The 23,181-nt window shown below is 39.2% G+C and overlaps 1 protein-coding gene across 1 annotated transcript in view; it reads right to left on the reverse strand.

Annotated features, from left to right (window-relative positions):
* Window positions 1-1,088: 1,088 nt before the first annotated feature.
* LOC122808510 overlaps window positions 1,089-23,181 on the reverse strand; it is an 873,313-nt gene continuing 851,220 nt past the window's right edge. The window contains exon 5 of the mRNA XM_044079466.1: window positions 1,089-3,452. Within this exon, the coding sequence (XP_043935401.1) occupies window positions 3,231-3,452 (222 nt within the window). The 3' untranslated portion in view covers window positions 1,089-3,230. The remainder of the gene's footprint in view (window positions 3,453-23,181) is intronic.

Below are 23,181 nucleotides of genomic sequence, written 5' to 3' on the forward strand. Positions count from 1 at the left end.
GCCAGACAATTTCAGGCAAGTTAGTCTGACCCCAATGCTGGAAAAACAATGAAGGAGAATTTTGGAGAAACTTGGTCAAGGTCCTGGACAAGAAACAACCACAAGATGAAAAGAAACATGGTATCATAGCTAAAGATCCTGCCAGATTGTATTCCATAGTGATCAGAACAAAAAACAGGCTTTGGCCTCAGTGACCCAGGTTTAATTAGCTGTCCCATCACTGGTGAAGCCAGCTGGGGTGGGGTGGGTGTAAGTGGCTGATGAAGGCTTCTTCATCCTGGGTAGATGGCTTGTACTCGTTCAACTATAGGTGTGACATATGTAGACAAGGCCACAGGTGTATGGTCCATACAGCAAGGTGGAGTACGGGGATATATACCTGCCAAGAAAAGACTAATTTCTCGCAGGAGGGTTTAAAAGCATAAACATCATACAATCATATAACTAACTATCTGTGGAGGAAGATGTGAGATGTTTGGGAGCTAGTGTTTTCCTTGCACCATATAAAAGGCTACTAGGCAAGTGAAAGGAACAGAAAGAGGCAAATACTTGTTAAGTGATCACAGATGATGCCCAGGTTGATGTGTTTGTTTGTGTGTGTGTGTGTGTGTGCGTGTGTGTGTGTGTGTGTGTGTGTGTGTGTGTGTGTGTGTGTGTGTGTGTGTGTGTGTGTGTGTGTGTGTGTGTGTGTGTGTGTGATATTGCTGGGTGAGATGGTAGAGACCAATAATGAAATGCAGAGATCATTTCAGCACCCCATGCTCTTCAATATCAGGTGACATAGCAAACCGTACAGAAAAGGTTTCACATTAAAATATGGGAAACATGAAGGTTGCAGAAAATTCCTAGCAAGGAATCTAAAAAAGCAAGCAGTCTAAGCAGAAAAGTGGCAAGTGAGGTTTTAATGCAGAGAAGTAAAATATACTGCAACTAGACAGTTGTTGAGTTTTTCGGCTTTTCCCAGTTAGGGGTCGCCACAGCAGAACTCCGGTCCGCTAATGATTGGCAGTAGATTTTTACGTGCCAAGTTGCCAGCCCTGACGCACAACCTTCAACGAAGGTATGCCCATTCACGCATGTCTCCGCACAGAAAGAAGCTTTCGCTGAAAATCGAACAGGACAACGTCTTACTGTGAGTTGACAATGTTACCGCAGCACCACCACTAGACAGTAATAAAAAATGCATTACATGTTGGCATGATCAAGCTAACTTTAGTGGAAAAATACTTAAATAAAATAGCCATAGGTAGGATAAACCATCAGAAATACAGTGACAGAGCAGTGATAAAGGCTAACAAGTGCTACAATGCAATTTTAAGGGCACAGTCTACAAGGATAATGGAGTAGTCCACCTACTTTCCAGCTCTATGGTATAGCAACAAGTGGTACAGTCAAGTTCTAAAGGGTTACAGTAAGTGTTAAAACTGATGAAAAGACTACAAATGACAGTATAATGATAAAAGCAGTGAAAATACTGACATGAAGAGAGGGTAGGAGAACTAATGCTTTATTCCTTTGAAGAAAGAAATGAAGGAGAGCCTGGTATGCAGTCACAAGACAATTCAGTGAACAATAAAGGCAAAGACTAAAGTAGAATATTAGTAGATGCAATAGAGGACATGATTTATAAACAGAAGGGGCAAATTTTAGCTTGGAAAAGAAGAAATACTATTTTACAGAAAGGACAGTGGTAAAACAAGTTGAACGGATTGCTGAAATGGTTATAAAAGAGCAAACAAGAGAAACAAGTAATAAGGCTTTGACTAATGGAAAAGGGGATAGCTGACAGAGTTGAAAGAAGAGCAACCAGTCAAACAGTTTAGATCTCCCATCTTCTACTCTCACGCGTGTACAGCTCTGTATAAATACTGGATACTGTAAGGAGCTATATCTGTTTGTCAGCATACCTGGAAAGGAGTATGACTCTTTAAAGCTGACTTAAGCCATGTGACATTTAGGACCCTTTGCATACTACAACCATCTGTGGCACTGCGGCTTATTTCCTCAGGACAATGGCACAAAAGTGTTTGATTTGATGCATACAGAGAGCATCCATCACATGTGTATATGAGCAAAGCCCTGCCCTTTGCTCATGTAGGGTATCACTGGTTTCTGAATCCTCTGAACAGTCTGTTGCCCAATCCTCAGGCAGGAGTGGATGATAAACTTGTCTATTAAAAAAGTAGATATGGGATTATCTAAAAGAGACCCTAAGTGCTGTAGGTACATATTAATATAACTCATATATATGAGTTTGAACAAGGTCAGGATAAATAAAATTGCAACACATAACATGGCATCATTAATACAATTACAATTCTTGCCTGTCATGCTAAACCCCATGAACAAACAATGTGGCACTGATCTAGCAGAGAACAATAACGGGTGAGCTTCTAAACGAACATTGATAATGCAGGAAATTTCCAGACCTCAAACCAGCTGTAAGTCAGGCTAGTCATGTCCCTAACTGACAACTTCCATACTAAATGTGCTTAAAACTGACCCACTCAGTTTGTAATTCACAAGACTTCCTTGTTTCATTTGGAACCAATATATTCTCTGCAGAATACTAAATCTGTTAGTTAGATAAAAATGAAAGATTCTGTCATGAAGCTTAATACAAATGGACTAGAATTTTGTCATTCTGCAGGTTGTGTGCCAGGATTACTCATATACTGCACTATAAAAACACAACTGATCACTTAGTTGTCCTATTAGCACTCAGTTCTTTGCTATACCTGTAATGCACTGTGCCACCTTCACCTGTTCAGGTGTCATCTCAGATTGCTGAAAATGACAGATGTTTTATAACTCTGTGTATAACAATACCTTGCAGTGTGAAACTGCTAAACTGGTATTTTTAATGTTGCATTTAAACTGTGGTATTTGTTAAAATTCTTTTGAAAGGCATTACTGTTCTTCAGTTATACTTAGCAACACAATCCAAAAAGGTAAATAAACTTCAAGGAAAACTGCATATACATATATACTTGTGTCTGTGAGAGAAAGTGTAACAAAATTCTTCACAGTAAAGGTGCTTTACCATTATTCCACTACAGGAAGGTCACCAGTCACATAACAGTGGCAAGCAGTGCAACAAATGTGAAAACATCTTGTCTGAATTCATTAATAAGGGTTTGTCTCAATATTTTCAACAAACCAGTTTTGCAAACTCAGCTTGAGGACATAAAAAATAACCAGTAATTTCTGACGTTCATCTTATTTGATTTTTAAACATACTGTTCTTTAGGATAGACATAAGGTGCCTGTGAAACTGGGGATGGATAATGAGGGTGAAGGGTATTTGTAAGACGAGAGTCTGGATCTTGGGGACAGTAAGATGAGAGATTATAGGAAGAATGGAGTTGCTCCAAATAATCTTCTTTGTAAGTATGCTGGTGGCTCGCATAGTCATCCAGATCTGAAAACTCTGAGAGATTCCGCCCAATTACCTAGAAGTAAGAAAAAGAGAAAAAAAAATTGGATGAAGATTAAATCATATCACAATTAGTCTCACAACATGAGCATACACTACGTGCAGTCAGCTGAGATGCACTATCTTTTTTCAGTGGTTCTGCAGTTTCTGATGGAAGGAACTACATAGGAAATTCTGTAACTTTTTTACAGATTACATAAGCACTTATATTTGCAGTGATGTTTTTGCTGCTGTTGTATTGTCATAGCTGATAAATTATGGTACATTTGATTATGTATACCACCATTTCCTTGTTAAGCCAAGTCTTTCTGTATGCCTGACAGTAAAAAATCCTGTAATCAAAAAGAAACTATAGGTATATACTGCAAAACAAATGACACACTCTATAGGCAGAAAAGGAAGTAGGAATCTTGACTTTCACAACACCACAAGTTTGGAAAACTCAGATTGTTGGCTGTTGGTGAAGCACCCTCCAAGAGGAAAAAACGCTGAGAGAAGAAGGGAGCCACTTTTGAGATTTTAAGTATTTTTTCTCTGTTTATTTGCTAAGTTTTTCTGCATAGCTGCCTAGCTTGAGCATTTTCTGGCTTGTTAAACTTGATTTCTGTATTAGTAGCTGTATTTAGAGCACAACCAAAAGCTGTTTGCTGAATTTCCTGTTTGCACTTAATTTTAAATCGTTTTTTTCTTAAAACTTGCATATTTTCTGTCCTTGACCTAGCACTCTTGTGTGGGGTCATTTACTGCACTGTTATAACTTGATATTACTTGTGAACCTCTGCTATCTCTGTAAAGAACAAAAACAAAAAAAAAATCTTGCTTTTTTCCCACTTTTCTGAGAGTTAAAAAAGTTCAGTTACAGGCTTGCTGTTCCTGAACTGTTTGAAAGTTTCTGTGAGGCCATTTTTGCTTGGACTGAAGGAGGGTCTCTGTGTTCATCAGTGGCAGTGACTAACATTGAGCAGCTTCCCTGCCCCCCGGAGAGGTGGTTACTGACTTGAAACTGTAGTTTTATTGGCCACTAGGGTCATTTCCATAACTCCTTCATCTTCCTCTCTTAAAACCTAGTTGCCTCATGGTTTGAGCGTCTTTTCAGGCTTGTTGGCTGTTGGTGAAGCACCCTCCAAGAGGAAAAAACGCTGAGAGAAGAAGGGAGCCACTTTTGAGATTTTAAGTATTTTTTCTCTGTTTATTTGCTAAGTTTTTCTGCATAGCTGCCTAGCTTGAGCATTTTCTGGCTTGTTAAACTTGATTTCTGTATTAGTAGCTGTATTTAGAGCACAACCAAAAGCTGTTTGCTGAATTTCCTGTTTGCACTTAATTTTAAATCGTTTTTTTCTTAAAACTTGCATATTTTCTGTCCTTGACCTAGCACTCTTGTGTGGGGTCATTTACTGCACTGTTATAACTTGATATTACTTGTGAACCTCTGCTATCTCTGTAAAAACAAAAACAAAAAAAAAATCTTGCTTTTTTCCCACTTTTCTGAGAGTTAAAAAAGTTCAGTTACAGGCTTGCTGTTCCTGAACTGTTTGAAAGTTTCTGTGAGGCCATTTTTGCTTGGGCTGAAGGAGGGTCTCTGTGTTCATCAGTGGCAGTGACTAACATTGAGCAGCTTCCCTGCCCCCCGGAGAGGTGGTTACTGACTTGAAACTGTAGTTTTATTGGCCACTAGGGGTCATTTCCATAACTCCTTCATCTTCCTCTCTTAAAACCTAGTTGCCTCGTGGTTTGAGCGTCTTTTCAGGCTTGTTTGCTGTTGGTGAAGCACCCTCCAAGAGGAAAAAACGCTGAGAGAAGAAGGGAGCCACTTTTGAGATTTTAAGTATTTTTCTCTGTTTATTTGCTAAGTTTTTCTGCATAGCTGCCTAGCTTGAGCATTTTCTGGCTTGTTAAACTTGATTTCTGTATTAGTAGCTGTATTTAGAGCACAACCAAAAGCTGTTTGCTGAATTTCCTGTTTGCACTTAATTTTAAATCGTTTTTTTCTTAAAACTTGCATATTTTCTGTCCTTGACCTAGCATTCTTGTGTGGGGTCATTTATTGCACTGTTATAACTTGATATTACTTGTGAACCTCTGCTATCTCTGTAAAAAACAAAAACAACAAAAAAATCTTGCTTTTTCCCACTTTTCTGAGAGTTAAAAAAGTTCAGTTACAGGCTTGCTGTTCCTGAACTGTTTGAAAGTTTCTGTGAGGCCATTTTTGCTTGGGCTGAAGGAGGGTCTCTGTGTTCATCAGTGGCAGTGACTAACATTGAGCAGCTTCCCTGCCCCCCGGAGAGGTGGTTACTGACTTGAAACTGTAGTTTTATTGGCCACTAGGGGTCATTTCCATAACTCCTTCATCTTCCTCTCTTAAAACCTAGTTGCCTCGTGGTTTGAGCGTCTTTTCAGGCTTGTTGGCTGTTGGTGAAGCACCCTCCAAGAGGAAAAACGCTGAGAGAAGAAGGAGCCACTTTTGAGATTTTAAGTATTTTTCTCTGTTTATTTGCTAAGTTTTTCTGCATAGCTGCCTAGCTTGAGCATTTTCTGGCTTGTTAAACTTGATTTCTGTATTAGTAGCTGTATTTAGAGCACAACCAAAAGCTGTTTGCTGAATTTCCTGTTTGCACTTAATTTTAAATCGTTTTTCTTAAAACTTGCATATTCTCTGTCCTTGACCTAGCACTCTTGTGTGGGGTCATTTACTGCACTGTTATAACTTGATATTACTTGTGAACCTCTGCTATCTCTGTAAAAACAAAAACAACAAAAAAATCTTGCTTTTTCCCACTTTTCTGAGAGTTAAAAAGTTCAGTTACAGGCTTGCTGTTCCTGAACTGTTTGAAAGTTTCTGTGAGGCCATTTTTGCTTGGGCTGAAGGAGGGTCTCTGTGTTCATCAGTGGCAGTGACTAACATTGAGCAGCTTCCCTGCCCCCCGGAGAGGTGGTTACTGACTTGAAACTGTAGTCTTATTGGCCACTAGGGGTCATTTCCATAACTCCTTCATTTGTCCTCAGAGGAGTGGTTTAAGGTTATAACTTGTAGTTTATTGGCCATTTTGGGTCATTTCCTGTCTTTTCCAGCCCCCTGCTATAAAGCACACTTTAGCGCGATTTAGCCCGATTTAGCGCGGAGTTGCTACTGTTGCACACTAGGGCAGCAGCGGTTAAGCAGGTTTAAACTATTCGGGCTATAAGTCCACTCTTCAAATTTTCCCTTAAAACTACCTTCCTCGAACTATACTACTGATCTAATCAGCTTATCCTATAATTAAAAATATCATCTCTACTTGACTCCAAGTAGACTATTCTCTATCTGTTAAACGTAGCACTTGCTCCTACAGTACTTATTACCTTGATACGGCACTCTTGTCATAGATAGTACCCCAAAAAGGCAACCCCCCATTTCTCGGTCACCCACGTCCCTCGGAATCTTTTTTAAAGTTTTTTTTGTCTATTCCTTCTAGCATGTCGAGGGATCAGTTGCTAGTGTCCCCTCCTGCTCAGCTGGTTAACCTGGGAATATTGAGGCAATGTTACAATTGCCTCATGTACCTGACAACCCTCTCCTCCTCCCACAAAACACAAATACATGCGAGAGATGCAACTATACAGCCAAACTGGAGGCTGAGCTCTCTCAACATAGGACTGGCAAGACCAGTCAGGAGGAGAAGGTTACCACACACACTATAGACCCAGTCTCACATAGTACCATTACAACCTCAAATCATACACATAAACACACAAAGACATACTCGGAGGCTCTGATCAAAAATCTACCAAAACAGCAGAGGCCACCAAAGCGGACACCCAAACAACCACCACCTCAGAACACAACACCTGCAACACATAGACCTCACAGTCAGAGTGTCAAACAGTCACAGCCCTTAAGGCCAAACACAATGCCAGACACACTAGTCATTGGTGACTCCATAGTCAGACACACTGACGTCCCGCTCACCAGACTGAGTAAGGAGAAGGTCACAGTAAGCTGCCTGTCAGGCACTAGAATCCGCCACATAACGCAAGCACTCAGGTCTCTCAACAGCAGGTACAAATATGACTCGGTCATTGTCCACACTGGTGTAAACGACCTGAGACATACCTCCTTGGACTACATGAAAAGAGACATTGAGGAGCTCTCTGATTATGTAGCCCAGGCAGGTATGACCCTGACCTTGAGCAGTATCCTACCTTCACCAAGAATGATGCCACAATACAGAGATAAGATGATCAGCTTTAACAATTGGCTTAAACACTGGTGTCATTCAAAGGGGATCCAGTGTCTGTCTGCCTGGGATGACATGCTGGACAAGCCACGCTGCTTCGCAAGGGACGGCTTGCACCTGTCACCCTGGGATTCGGATATTGGCAAAGGCTCTTGCCACCCCATAGTGCCTTTTTAGGCAAGGCTCAAATTCTAAACCTACCACCCTAGAACACAAAAAAGGAAAAAAACTAAGGGTAATGCTGCTCAATGCCAGAAGTCTAAATCTCAAAATGCACGCACTCGAGGCCCTTCTCAGTATGGAGAACATCGATGTCTGTGCTGTGACAGAAACCTGGTTCAAGGCTCCTGAGAGCACCCCAGCGCTATCAGGTTTTACCTCATATCATGCGTTCCGGCCCCAAAATCCGGACAATACCAAGAAAGGAGGGGGGGTATCCATATTCATCAAAGACACCCACACCTCAAGACTGGTGGCAACGCACGATGCATCGGAGACCATCCAGGTGCAATTAACCATAGGCAAGACTGCTCTGCAAATTGTAGCATGTTACAGGCCACCCTCACAAACTCAAGAACCTCACATGGCCTTCCTGAAAACACTAGAGGGGATAAATGTATCACCAAACACCATCATACTAGGTGACTTCAATTACCCTAATATAGACTGGGAACACTACTCAAGCCCAAACACCCTAGCCCAAAAGTTCCTGGAATTCATAAACTCAAATGCCATGGAACAACTAGTCACCATCCCCACAAGAGGAGATAACATACTTGATCTCATCATCACGAACATGGGAGCACAATGTTCAACACCGGAGGTGTACCCCTCACTGGTGAGATCAGACCACAAACTAATCTCGCTGGAGGTCCTCATCCCACCCCACCTGAAATAAAAAGGCCACAGTAAAGAACTTCTCAAAAGCCGACTTCACACTTCTAAAGACTAGTGTGGTCTCCTTTAAGGCCCCGAGCGGCGGAAAACAGTACTCAAGCCGCTGAATCACTTACAAATGCCTTCTACCAGCACCTGCAGGACTGCATGGATAAGGCAATCCCAAGCAAAACAAAGACTCTTTGTACCAAAGGCAAGCGTCCAGTCTGGTGGACCCCAGCCATAAACAAACTCTACAACAAAAGGAGGAAGCTACTACAAGATAGAGCAAAATCCTTAAAAGGTAAGACACCCTTGATCACTATAAGTAAAAAACTAAGAGCTCTCATAAAATCATCCAAAGCAAATTTCGAGAGAAAAATAGCTAAAGACTCAAAAGACAATCATAAGGCCTTCTTTAGCTATGTTAGAAACCTGTGAGGAAACTCCCAGATATGCTCAGAGCTAGTTCAAAATGATGTGAAGATTACTGATCCTACAGACATTGCCAACATACTGGCTGACAGGTACAGTGCAAACTTCTCCCCTCCCCCCCAAAAGGAGAGATATCTATACCAAATGATTGCAGCCCCCCAAACATCTCCAGCGCCCAAGTGAGAACTGCTCTCTCCAAAGCAAAAAACACAGCATCCATGGGACCTGATGGTGTACCCGGCTGTGTGCTCCATGAACTCAATGAGGAATTAAACCCACAGCTAGGACAGCTGTTTAATCAAAGTCTTACCTCTGGATACATACCCAGGGAGTGGCGCACTGCAACTGTGGTACCACTTCACAAAGGCGGTGCCTCCACCGACCCTGGAAATTACCGGCCCATTAGCTTGACAAGCCTTATCTGCAAAGCCATGCAGAGGATCATAATGGACCTCATAAATAAAGACATAGGGAATTTGCAGACTTTGGATCCAACCCAGTTTGGCTTTGTCAAAGGCAGATCATGCCTTTTAAACTTGGTTGACTTTTTCGAAACAGTCACCAAAGCCATTGATGAGGAAAGGCAGTCCATACAGCCTACCTCGATCTGGCTAAGGCCTTCGATACAATACCCCACTCGGGTATCATTGAAAAACTCATCAGCTTAAATGTCAACCCATACATCACAAGATGGGTTGCAAACTGGCTGAGTGACAGAACCCACAGGGTCAGAGTTGCTGGCGCCATGTCAGACTCAAAGCCTGTCACAAGTGGTGTCCCACAGGGCTCAGTCCTGGGCCCACTCTTGTTTGGCATCTACTTTTCCGAAGTACAAGCAAACACAGGAGGATTATGGCTGACAAAGTTTGCAGATGACTGCAAACTGGGCGCCATAGTAGAAAACACATCTGATACAGATATCCTTCAGAAGGGTCTCACAGAAACGGATAACTGGTGCCAGAGCCACGGCCTAAAGTTAAATGCCAAAAAATGCATAGTCATACCCTTCGGGAAAAACAAGGTTACCCCTAGCTACCAAATAGGTGGCAATCCACTGAGCACAGAAGAAGTTATCAGGGACCTGGGGACCCAGGTTGATAGTAGTCTGTCATTCGACACCCATGTAGCTAAAGTAGTTAGGAAGACCTTCTACATTGCCCACCTTATCATGAAGGAATTCTCATCTAGATCAAGGGAGGTCATAGTCTCCCTTTACTCATCACTCATCAAGCCAATGATTGAGTACAATGCTCCATTCGGAATGTATCTGACCCGACACTTGCAGCAGCTGGAGAGGCCACAAAAGTTCCTCACCAAAAGGATAAAGGGTCTCAAAAATCTGTCCTATGCTGCCCGACTGAAAGAACTCCAGCTCTATTCAGTCGCTTACCGCTTGCTCAGAGGTGACCTTTGCCTAACATACAAGGCCATGTAAAACCCAGATTTGATGAATATGCTTCACCTCAAAAAATCTAGATCCATCAGAGCCACAAGGGCGGGAGACTTAAACCTTGACACGGCTATTAATAGGACGTGCTGGAGGGATAGATTCATCACCCAAAGACTCCCTATGCTGTGGAACAAAATCCCGGTACATGTGAGGCAGAGTACCTCGCTGGCCTTGTTCAAGAGAAATCTTGACCAATGGATGGGAGATCACAGATATACCCCAGGGATAACCTCAGTGTCACTGCTCGACAGATGCACAGCAAAATAATGGGTATAGTTCCCCATACTAAAGGGGTGGCGTAAGCCACAAAACGATGGGCTAGGCTTGTAAATGCCCTCGGGCAGATAGCCTAGTATGAACCTATGAACCTATGAACCTAAGATATTTAATTGTTGACATCTTTCCCTTTACACTTCACCTGAATTATTATCATGTTTTTCTCATAACTTAATTGTATTATTTCTGTGTTAGATTATTGTTTTTTACTTTTTTTCTCAAAGTTTAGCCAAGAAATATTTACAAAGAAACTGGGAATATCACTAATGAAGTTTTATATTGTTTTGAAAGTTAATACTTAAGAAGTTATATGCATTTCAATAAAAAAATGGAATATAAAATGAAAACTTGAAATAGATACTGCTACAAGTAATGAAACCTAAACTCATTAGGTAGATTTTTTTTTTCAAATTCCATTCAACATTCACTCTTTAAGTTCCACGACTTACTAAGAGAGCACATATTCCTAACTGCTAACCATTGCTTCTAAATGTATTTGGTTCTTTCTAGAATCTTTTTACATTTACTTGACAATAGGCCCAAATACAAAAGAACTGCTTGCAGTGTAAATAAGTTATTCTGGTTTAAGCCTGTCCTGATTCCAAAACAGTATGCTTAGAGAGCATGTCTTTTAGAATGTGGTCCCAGTGTAAGCCTGCTTTACACTGGAATAAATCACTTACGCTGAGAGCAAGCCTTTCTCTTCATAGAATTGGGTGTATCCCATCAACTGTCACCATCTTTCTCCATTCCAATCAAGTCTCCTATCTTCCAGAGGTCATGTCTGACTGACATAGGTAGTCTGTCATGCAAACCATCCACCTCTTTGATTGATGCACTTCTTTCCTCTTGCCTTCATCCTGCCTCTCATCTTCTTCACCAGATTTTCTGATTTTCTTCATGTACCCAAACCAGCAAATTCAGTTCTTGTTGACTTTTTCTGCATTTGAAGCTACTGTTGCTTCTTTTTTGATGTCATCATTTCTTCATCTGTTCTAAAGTGTACATCCTACGACCCACCTCAGGCACTTCAATTCCATCACCTCAAGTTCTGCTGTTACTGCTCAGGTTTGTGTATCATACAGGAGCACTGTTCATACCACTCTTTTGCATACCTTACTCTTCAGCTTCTTTGGCATTCTTCTGTCAACCACTGCCCAAGATGCTCGGTGTCACTCGACTGTAGCCACTCTGAATCTAGCTTTGACCTCTTCATCTAGACTTCCCTTCTCCTCAACCACTTCTCTACGATACTTAGCTGATAACTTTTTCACTATTTCCCCTTCCATATTAATTTTCCATCTTTTTGTGATTTCCCCTGTTTATTGCCATAATAACTGCCTTGTCTGTATTTAGTGTCACCATATATGCATGCAGTTTTGCATTCCATTCCTGTATCATGTGCTTAAATTCTTGCTAAGAGTCTGCCTGTAATGCCACATCATTTGCAGAGAGGTTGATCTGTCACCGTTGTCCTGTTTATCAATGTTCCTTACTTATTTCTGTCATGTTCACCCCCTTTTTTTCTATTTCATATTTATTTATAATTTGGTAACCAAGAAGGTGAACTGGTCCCAGGACTCTTTTGCAATAGAAAGAAAAAAATGTTGCCCGACATAAACACATTTACAAAGACTGCATATGCAACATTTACTAGAATGTATACATTAATAACACTTAACTCTACTATGTTAAGTTTATTAAAAATAACAAATGTTATGCACCCACATTGCATATATATATATATATATATATATATATATATATATATATATATATATATGTGTGTGTGTGTGTGTGTGTGTATACAGTCTGCTTTCAGCTTTTCCCGGTTAGAGGTCACCACAGCAGATCACCTGTCTGCTCATGATTGGCAGTGGAGTTTTACAGTGTTGAGGTGCCAGCCTGGCACCCAACCTTCCACAGAAGGCACACACACACACACACACACGCACTCACACCTAGGGCCAATTTAGAGTGCCCAATCCACCTGCAGCATGTCTTTGGGAGGAAACTGGAGCACCTGTTGGAAACCCACGCGACCACAGGGAGGACACGCAGACTCCGCACAGAAGGCACCCCATCCGAGGATTGAACTGGAGAACCTCTTGCTGTGAGGCGACAATGCTAACCACTGCACCACCATGGCTGCCCTGTGTGTGTGTATACAGTACATATGTGTGTATGTATATATATATATATATATATATATATATATATATATATATATATATATATAGATTCACTTTAGAAGCTCGAATTCCCAAAATCTCGAACTTCATATGGTCGAGACCAAAAGATTGAGTTTTGGAAACTCGAACTTCTAAAATTAAACCCCAAAAAAAAAAAAAGTCAAACATCGCTTTTGCAGGGGGGCTTTGCCCCCCTGCACACCCCCTACTTAAATATACCAACTCCAAGATCGCGCTACAGTGGGGAAAAGGGAAATCTCCCATATTGCGCTGTATGCAGAAGCACAAAACGGGAGATTTCCCACTTCCTGTCAACACCGCAAAATAGATAACAACATTACGTACACACAGAGCGTACAAGAAGTCTTGCCTCTGTGTGCACGTAATGTTTTAAGGTAAGTAAAGTGTTATTTTTTAAAACTTTACATATTCGATTTACTGAAATCTCGATCATATGGTCTCGACCATATGACATTTGAGATTTCAGTAATTCGATTATGTAAAGTGCTTCCATATATATATATATATATATATATATATATATATATATATATATATATATATATATATAGATATATATAGTATGTGTGAGTGACTGCATGTGTTTGTGTGCATATATATTTAAGTACGTGTAGAAAAAAATATGAGTGTGTGCATGTGTGTGTGTGTGTGTGTGTGTGTGTGTGTGTGTGTGTGTGTGTGTGTGTGTGTATGTGTGTGTGTATGTGTAACCGAGAACTAGATTATATGCCTCTTTGTGTACTTCATGTCCTTTAAAGAAAAATAAATCAAAATGTTAAGTTCTCTGCCTCTCTGCAATAAAAACAGAGGAAAACAGTTCCACAGCTTTTTGTGTTTTTTTTTTATATCAGCTGTTGTTTTCCTGACTTTAGCAGGATTGATTGCCCATTCAAGATTAACAGCAGTATCTGACAGGGTAAACTACAGATTTAACTGTGTCTGTGATATGTCATGTAGGTAGGGATGACTTCCTGTGCAAAGTATGTGAGAAGTTAAGCTTAAAAAAGGAGGTGGGCTTTCCCTTAATTTGATTCAAATGCAAGGAAATAAAAGTTTTAAAAAGTACAAGCAGCTTGGTGGTGCCTATACAATACTGGAGCCATATTGTAGGGAGAAAGAAACCTGAGGGTTGAGTTAACCTATAGGAGTCGGCAGAGTTTTCCTTTAAAGATATTTTAATTAAAAAAAAGAAATATGCATTAGAAATAAATAATAGAAAAAAAAATCAATTTAGGAAAAGCAAGTTTGTCAAGGCCAGAATAAACTATCTGGACAAAAGGACCAAACACTGGGTATCAGTGTATCGCAAACAATATGAGGAGAAGCTTATAAGGAGTCCATTGACAATAAGAGAGCCTTTTAAGCACCAAACAGGTGGTAAATATGAAGCATAAGGGCATAATATATGCAGAAGACCTAAGATTGCAGTCATATTTAGAGATATTTTAACAGAAACCTATGAGAGGATCTCATCAAGTATAACAGCACACTGTGTAGATAACACACATTAGAATATACTTCTTTATAGTGGACATCCTGAAAAAATGTATGCTTTCCTGAAACTGCAGAAGGTGAAGGTATCACAGAAATGGCTTAACAATACTTAGGGATTATATTGCATAGCTAATCTGATGCCCCAGACTGTAAAACTGCCATAATTAAACCAATCTTCAAAGGCAAAGGTAGTAGATGTAACATGTAAGAATATTATCCAGCTCCAAAGCAGGGTTAGTGGATGGTGAAACAAAAATGCTCAACCCTCACAAAAGATCTGAATTTTACAGCAGTAAATTAGGTGATTCTCTTATCGCAGAGATGACAGCGAGGCAGGAAATGACTAGCAGCTCTGGTGAAGTTGTGCTAAGTAAAAAGGGGAACCTGAACAAGGCAAGGGAGTATCCATAACCACGACTTCAGAAATGAATTAATGAGGCAGAGATGAGACAGCCCCTAAACAACATTTTTTCTCTTAAGTATTTTGGTGTGCCAGTAACGTTCTGATAATCTTCTTCTTCTTGCTACTCCATCTCGTAGGCCAGAGTACCCCATGACAGCCAACATACTTGGTCTGCCATGTGGAATAGGGCTTCTCCCAGGAGGGTGTAACCAGGGAACAGAAACCTCTAAATTCAGATGCTGAACAGAAAAGCTAGGTTAGTGCCACTGTTGTGTCATTTTAGGCACCCACAAAGATTTTTTCCCTTCTTCCTTGGCTTTGTTTGCAATTTGAATACACTTTTCTTATAATTAACTAATTATATTGATACTCACTTGCTGAAACCTATGTGTAGTAGTCCTCAGGCAAGGCTTCATGCCATTTAAGCTAGTGTATTCTTTCCTCTGTATTTTTTCATATCTCATACTGGGACATCTTAAAAATTGATTGAACAGTAAGTTAACTCTAAATCCTGAAGAAACAAGCACTGAAATTCATTGAAGAGCTGGTTCCTGCTCAACTGGCCCTTCTACCATGAAGTACCCATTTGCGATTTAGAACCATGTTAGCTGTGATGAGGTAAGACCTCATTATTGGCTAATTGTCATGGTTCTTGCATCATAGTTACTATTGGAACATGAAGATCATGGCTGATCTTCATGTTGCAATATTAACCTGCTGCTTGTGTAGGCCGTGTCATTCCCACTCAGTCACTGTCTCTCAGATACAAATTGACAGACATAAACTCTCTCTGACTCTCTATATCACACACACACACACACACACACACACACACACACACACACACACACACACACACACACACACACACACACACACAAACACTACAGTCACCCCCCAACCCTCTTACTACTTCAGTGCTATTATGGCACGTATCTATTAGGTTGTGGCGGTGTAGTGTATCTCCCCCAATCCCTATTGTGATGCTAGTGCCTTTATATCAGTTTAAAGTATCATCCCTGGTGGCCTTGTGTACCCCTCATCCTCCCAATCCCCATTATGATGTTGGTGTCATTATAGCACTTTAGAAAATCATCCCTGTTTTCTAGGGTAACCCCATCTCCCTGATTCCCATTATGATATTAGTGCCATTTTTTTTTTAAAAAGTATTCCATGTTGTCCACTGGATCCACCCACCCCAGATGCCCTTCTACCTTGGCACTTTAAAAAGTATTCCCTGGTATCCAGTGGTATCCTACAGTCCTCAGTCGTATTACCATTCATGCCATTACAGCACTATAAGAGTACTCCCGGGTGTCTAGTGGTTTCACCCACTATGTTTCTGTTGGGTGGCTGAATACAGCCCTTTGGCCATGGTCAATACTATAACATACCGGGGTTGGTGGTATAGATGCCTTCCTGGAGGACTTCTGGGGAGAGACTGCACTTTTTTTTTTTTTTTTGATGTACGCTTTCTTTATCTTGTGTTTATGTATATGATTACAGTGTTACTGTATCTAGACTAACTGTGTAAGTAACTGAATCTTATGTACCTCTCTGGAGCTTTTCTCCTTGAGTCTCTGCTGATAATAGGCTTACTACTCAGCCAGACTAACCCTGTTAATAAATTTCAAATGTCAAACAATGGCTAATTATACACTTCCTCCCTATTAATATTCTAAAATGTGCACGCTGATTGACCAGCCCAACCAGCATGCCCATTGTAAATCCCACAATATACCAAAAGAAAAAGGTCCAGTCACCCGGACTTTTTTCCGTTGGTATAAACTGCCCCAAAACTTTTTTTTTAAATAAAAAAAAAGAGAGAGAGAAAACAGAGCAACGGAGACTTTCTTTTCTCCGTTGCTTCCGTTTCAAAGCTATGATGTACTGGGTATGCGTGAGAACGCAAGTCCCATACACATGCGCAGTACATCAAAACGCAGACTTAGTATACCACAACCGGCAGAAGAACATCAATCTGCTGTTATACAAAGACATTATTTAAGAAAAGTAAGTATTTTTTTTCTTAAATAATGTCATTGTATTATAGCAATAACCGACTCCGTGGTTGTGGTATATTGAAGATTTACCGGTTGCATTTGTTTAATCACTCGGGCTTCACCCTCATGATTAAACCACACCAACTGTGGTTAAAACTTCAATATACCACACCACATCATCGATTATTGTTTAATTAGCATATGCCTCTCCCCTTGGAATGCCTCATTGTACTACATGTCTTCATGTTAGAAAAATGTGCAGCACCACATAATGATGCTTACTGAAAACAGGAAAGGTACTGCGACATGTACAACTTTGTGCACATTTCACGGTACCTTTGCGAATTTGGCTCAATCAATTCTTAGTTTTTCCTTCTGTAAAAATGTTCCTTTTTTCCTTTCAAACTGTGGTCAACTGTTAACATATTTTTGGTTCTTTCCTTTGAAAGGCATGCAGTCTACTTCCCCCTCAACCTTACTCCATTTTCCAATTCACAACCCTCAATTTTCCAGTTGCAAGATTTGGGATGGCTTTCATATTAATATTTATGGCAGACTACATATCCATTTTGATTACTCTCTGACACATAATTTTTCTGTAAAAAATAACAATATATGTGAAGATCTTATCAAAATTACAAGTGGGTCATTTTCTAGTTTTTTTATGCTAACTGAAAAAGCTCAGGTGCCTTCCACAGCAAACCTCTTGATGGCACTCTTCCCTGGGGGGGTTGTTAACAGTCCTAACTCCCCATGGTGTATTACTAAAAAACAGACCCTTACTGTAATGGACATAATCTTGCTGTTTCAGATTTAACTACTGGTATCACGATTGGGCATTCTTTGACCAGGGCAATACTAGATTAAACACCTTTCTCTTCCTTCCAATTGTTTTGTTATTAGTAATATCAGCAAATAATTGGTTTGATTAAATACTGATCTTGACAGCTGTGTTATTTGTTGCATTAACCTTAGAAATAATAGCTATACTGAACTAAATTAATTACCAAATCTGATGTCATGTTAAGGGACAAAAGCTCTCTCTGCAAAATTTTGATCTATGTACGCAGCTATCTTCAATCATACTTTGGGAGTCCAGGCTTCTTGCTTATATGCATTTCCTTGTGTATATATATGCACATTATATATATATATATATATATATATATATATATATATATATATTGATATGTGTGTATGTGTGTGTGTGTGTGTGTGTGTGTGTGTATACATTCATGTGTGTGTATGTGTGTGTGTGTGTGTGTGTGTGCGCACGCATGCGTGTGTTTTTATATATATATATATATATATATATATATATATATATATATACATATATATATATATATATATATATATATATATATATATATATATATATACATACACAATATATATATATATATATATATATTTATATATATATATATATATATATATATATTGGTATACCTGAAAATATCGAAAGACCAGTTGGTTGAAGATGACATCACAGAGACAAGCATCATTGAATCTTGAAAAGAGTAAATACCCAGACCATCGAAAACAAACCCAGGGAACAGAACTACTTGGTCACCATGGTGAACATTGCCCTTTCCTCACTGTAGTGCGATCTTGTAGTTGGTATATTTAGTTGGCGTGGGAGTGAAGCCTCCCACTGTGGTGGGTTTTACATGCTTCATTATCTGTTTTCATGTCCAGAAGTGCTTCTTTTCCTGGTAATGTTTTCAGAGTTCTGGGTGTTCAATGTTTTCAGGTTTCGAAGTTTTCTTCTCGATGATTCTGTCTTGGACAATGTGGTATTTCAATTTTCTGAAGTAGACCCATATATATATATATATATATATATATATATATATATATATATATATATATAAATATTTGTGTGTATATAAAATTTTGAGCACCATTACCTTTCTCTAAAGAAATGCAAATGATTGCCAATTACTGGCAATGTAACCTTACATAAGCCTTGCCTAGGACACAAGATTGTATGCATAGGCTACTGCCCATCACTTGGCAAACAGCTAAGAACCCTAGATATTTATCTAACAGTTGGCAGAGATACACAGCAATGCACAATGTCTACAAAGACCAAGGTTTGGACTAGTGGCTTCCAAAAAGAGCTGCTCCAAATGTATATCAGAAAATTCGACCTGCTCCTGTCTAATATCAGAAATGAACACAGGCTAAACAATATAATATTCTTTATAGCTTGCACAGGTCCAATCCTTAATCTTACTACTTTAACAAAACATTTCATTCCATATTACTTCTAAGATACTTGCCTGAAGCATATTTACTTGTTTAAACATTACATACATAAGTTCTGTGTAGCTTTCATTTATAATTGTTTATACTTTTTATACGTTTTCTTGCCTCTTGGTGGCTATAATTTTGTGATGCTTCTCTAGTTCTAAGTGCTTGGAACTATCTTACTGCCATATCTTCCTTGTGTTAATCCTCCTCAATGTTCCGTTTTATTATATATGATTACTGGTTTTAGTAGCACATCCTGCTTTTAGACCACTCACTGTATTTCAAATACACTATACCAGTTTAGTCAAACAGACATGCCCACGACCTAGGTTGTTGTTGAAAGGAGCATTAATAAATGCCCTCCTAACAAATTAACAAAGACGGAGTTAAAATAAAGCAAAATAGAGTATATATCCATCTTTGAGGTGGCCTCATTGGTTATCCATATCAGTACGTTCAACGACAAAGCTTTGGTTGGATGTTGGCTGCTGGGTCATGACCTTTACTACTTGAACACTGCCTTTGCCTCTTTCACATAACCTTGCCGGTACCTGCTGCTGTAAGCACTTTGCTCTGCTTCGTGTTCATGCATTCAAGTGCAGCACAAATTGAGATATTGATTCCTCATCTTATTCTCTCCACAGTTCAAGAGAAATTGATGGAAAATATGTTACTTAATTTTGTATAGGTGCTTCTAACTTCTTTTTTTCAAAGTAAGACCTGCAAGATCTAGTTTCCAAAACACTGTATTTCATGCGTTTCACAAGGCTCTTTCTAGTCTCAACACATCTCCTGCAAACTACCCTATAGGTTTTTGAATCCTCTGTCACAACACTTCTGGGCTTGTTGTGATAGCTTCCCTTTCTTTTTTTCATTCAACACTGTTTCAGTTGTAGCAGCGCCAGTGAAATTGGTAGCCTCACTATTGACCATACATGTGAGCACTTTTTGGTCAGTGTCAGTCCAGCAATTTGGAACAGTGTTTGATAGTCCAGAAGTGCTGAAGAAAAGCCCTGTTTTTGTGCAGGATATATATTTTTTCTGGTTTGGATGGTTTGTTACACATGTCCATTTGATAGTCTGGTGGAGATCCCATTTTTTCGACAAACTTTTGAAACTCTTGATTGTAGAATTGAGGCTAAATGCTTCAAATAAGAGTCTGGAATGCCATAGCATGCAAAATTATTTTTAACACCAGTATGTCGTCAAAGATGTGTTCTTCTACATTAGCACTTCCGGTTACTTCAACCAGTATTCTGTTTGTATGAGTGAGTGGAACAGCCTGTCTGCTAACTACAGACCATACTCTTTCATATCAAGTCCATTCTGTTTCACTGCCTTTACCACTTATTATTATAATTCCATTATGTATCGTTAATTTTCTATTTACCTGTTATATAAGTAATTGTATTCATCATCTTTTATTGAAAGTGGAGCTTTTGTCCCCAGGACTCTACTTGATAGTAGCTATAAGCCCATTCAGACTGTTCCAGTTAAGAAAGACAAACATGTAAATACATGCATACATACATACATATATATATATATATATATATATATATATATATATATATATATACACACACACATATATTTTTTGCCTAATTGGTATGGGATTTGATGTTGTATCATCTCCTTATTTGCTTTCTTCTTGTGAAACATGTTGCACACATAGTCAGCCAGGCTATGTCACCATTAGCAGCTAAGCTAATTAGATAACCTTCCGCTTACAGCTTCAGAAACCAAAACTACTCAAAATCAACACCTACACTGCATCCCCTCAGAAAATAATCTCCACTGTATAGATCACTGCTTTTCTATACTAGGTCCAAGACAATGGGAAAGTTTTCTCATAAATAAAAGACACATAATCTACCCTAAATTTAAGACACAACAAAAGGCCCACCTCCTGTCCTCAGTCAAATGTCATTGTCTCTCATCCAATCATATCATATAATGTGAACTACATAACACTCTGTAGCAACACTCCTCATGTCCCTCATATAGAGCATTATGCCAGCCTATACGTCTCATTTACATAATATTTTGTTTAACATATCCTCTCCTTCCAGTTCTTCATAAACTCTCTCCAACATCTTACAAATTTTAAATAAAGCAAAATAAATAAATTAACAAACAAATGAACCAATAATTAAATAAATAATCCCTACCTGCAACAATAACAGTTAAGGTGTTTGCCTTATAAACACAAGGTGCAGGGTTTGAGTCTCACAAGGGATAACTCACTAGGCTTAAAATGGCTCGCAAGGGCAGTTAGCTTAGTACTAACCTATGCTAAGAAAAAAGGATAATAAGTAGGACAGGTAAATAAGAAAAAAGAAAATCATGTTCATGACACACTATTTAAATTTTACTATGCCTTTACATGATGCCGAAATTATCACTTGATTTACTTTGACAAAAAGTCCTTGGTTGTAACCAGTTTCCTCTCTTAAGGTAAAATAATATTGGATCTGCAGTGGCACATTTCTATTTTCATGTGGTCATCCAGTCATACACAACACAAAATTCTTAATGAGTCAAATTTATAGTCTTTCTCAGTGTGCCTATTGAACTTCTTCTGTGAGGATGACAGACAAACTCTTAACTATTTTCACTTTTAGTTCATTGTCCAACAGCTTCTTGGTGTTTATTCTACAATGATGCAACTCAATGTCTTCATCATATAACTCTTTTTCCCCTGTCTTACATACTACCCTTATGTCAAAATTCTTGTAGCTCAGCATTATTATCTGTAGCCTCAATGATTCTTGGTGTAAAGACTTTGGAAAACTACTCTACAGATGTTTTTGATTTGTTTCTACCATATTTTTTCTAGACAAACAAATTAGTAATTTTTTTCCCAGCCATAGACTATAGCTCATAGTTCCTTTTCAGTCTGTGGATATTGCATCTGTCAGTCAGTTAATACTTGAGAACTGCATAGTACTGGTTGGCCTTCTTTTGTCAAGACTGTCCCTAGTCTTGTCTGTCTGGTATCAACTTGTATTGTAAGTGGTTGATTTATACCAAATTATTTCAGCTTTGGTACCTCTGTGACCCCCCCCCTCTTGTTTGTGCTTCTAGCGCCAGTCTCTCTTTTTCAGTGACAGTAACTTCTGGGACAAATTCAGAATAAATGTTGCTAGGTGCTGTATCATTCCCAAAAATCTCTACAGCACAGATTTGCTTTCTAGTTTAACTATTTCAGCTATAGTTTCCACTTTCTCTTTGTTTATTTTATACCCTTTTTGTTTACATGTTTCCTATGTTTTTGATGAGGTTAATGTGGTACATCTTACACCAAGTTTTACAGTACCCTGTCTGAAACCTTGTAACAGTCTTTTTAATCTTATATTTATTTTGACCTTGACTCACCTACACAATATCTGTGCTGCAGCTTATTTAGGAGACCTCTGGTGCTGACAATATATAAAATGGTATTTTATGAATCAATAGGCAACTGTGCACTATCTGAAGCTATGAGAAATAAGCTTTACTTGCCAGCATCCATGGTTTACATCTAACATTGAGAATAATGTACCTATTGGCACAACTGACACTTCCTCAACTATAATGCGGTGCATAATAGTTGCAGTTGTGCAGCGGTAGCATTGTTGCCTCACAGCAAGAGTTTATCTGGTTTGATTCTTGGCTGGAGTGCCTTCTGTGCAGAATATGCATGTCCTCCCTGTGTATATGTGGGCTTTCTCCAGATACTCTGGTGTCCTCTCACATCACAAAGACATGCATCTGGAGGGATTCTCCAACAGCCTCCACTGAAAATTGGCTTTGTTCCAAGTCAGACTTTCCCAGTAAACAAATGGTAAATAAATTATGAAGTGTGGGATACTCTGTTTGAATTTCTTACTTTAGGCCTAATTAGTTAATGTATATTTGTATTTTGTGCTGCATTGACCACAGTGACTACAATGTTCACCAATGACGCTGACTCCCTTTGCTCTCCTATCACTCTCATTTGCTCTATTCTTTCAAACTTGTGCTTCATTCTGTCTCACAGATACAGGTACTTTACTCGGTACATGAATAACAGTTGCTATCAACTCGTATAGATTGATGCTGTACTGCATGAGGTACATCCTAACCCAGAAAACAAATATG

Source organism: Protopterus annectens, chromosome 8.part0, assembly GCF_019279795.1.
Source record: "Protopterus annectens isolate FY-2018-M chromosome 8.part0, PAN1.0, whole genome shotgun sequence".
In the NCBI taxonomy this organism is placed as follows: Eukaryota; Metazoa; Chordata; order Ceratodontiformes; family Protopteridae; genus Protopterus; species Protopterus annectens.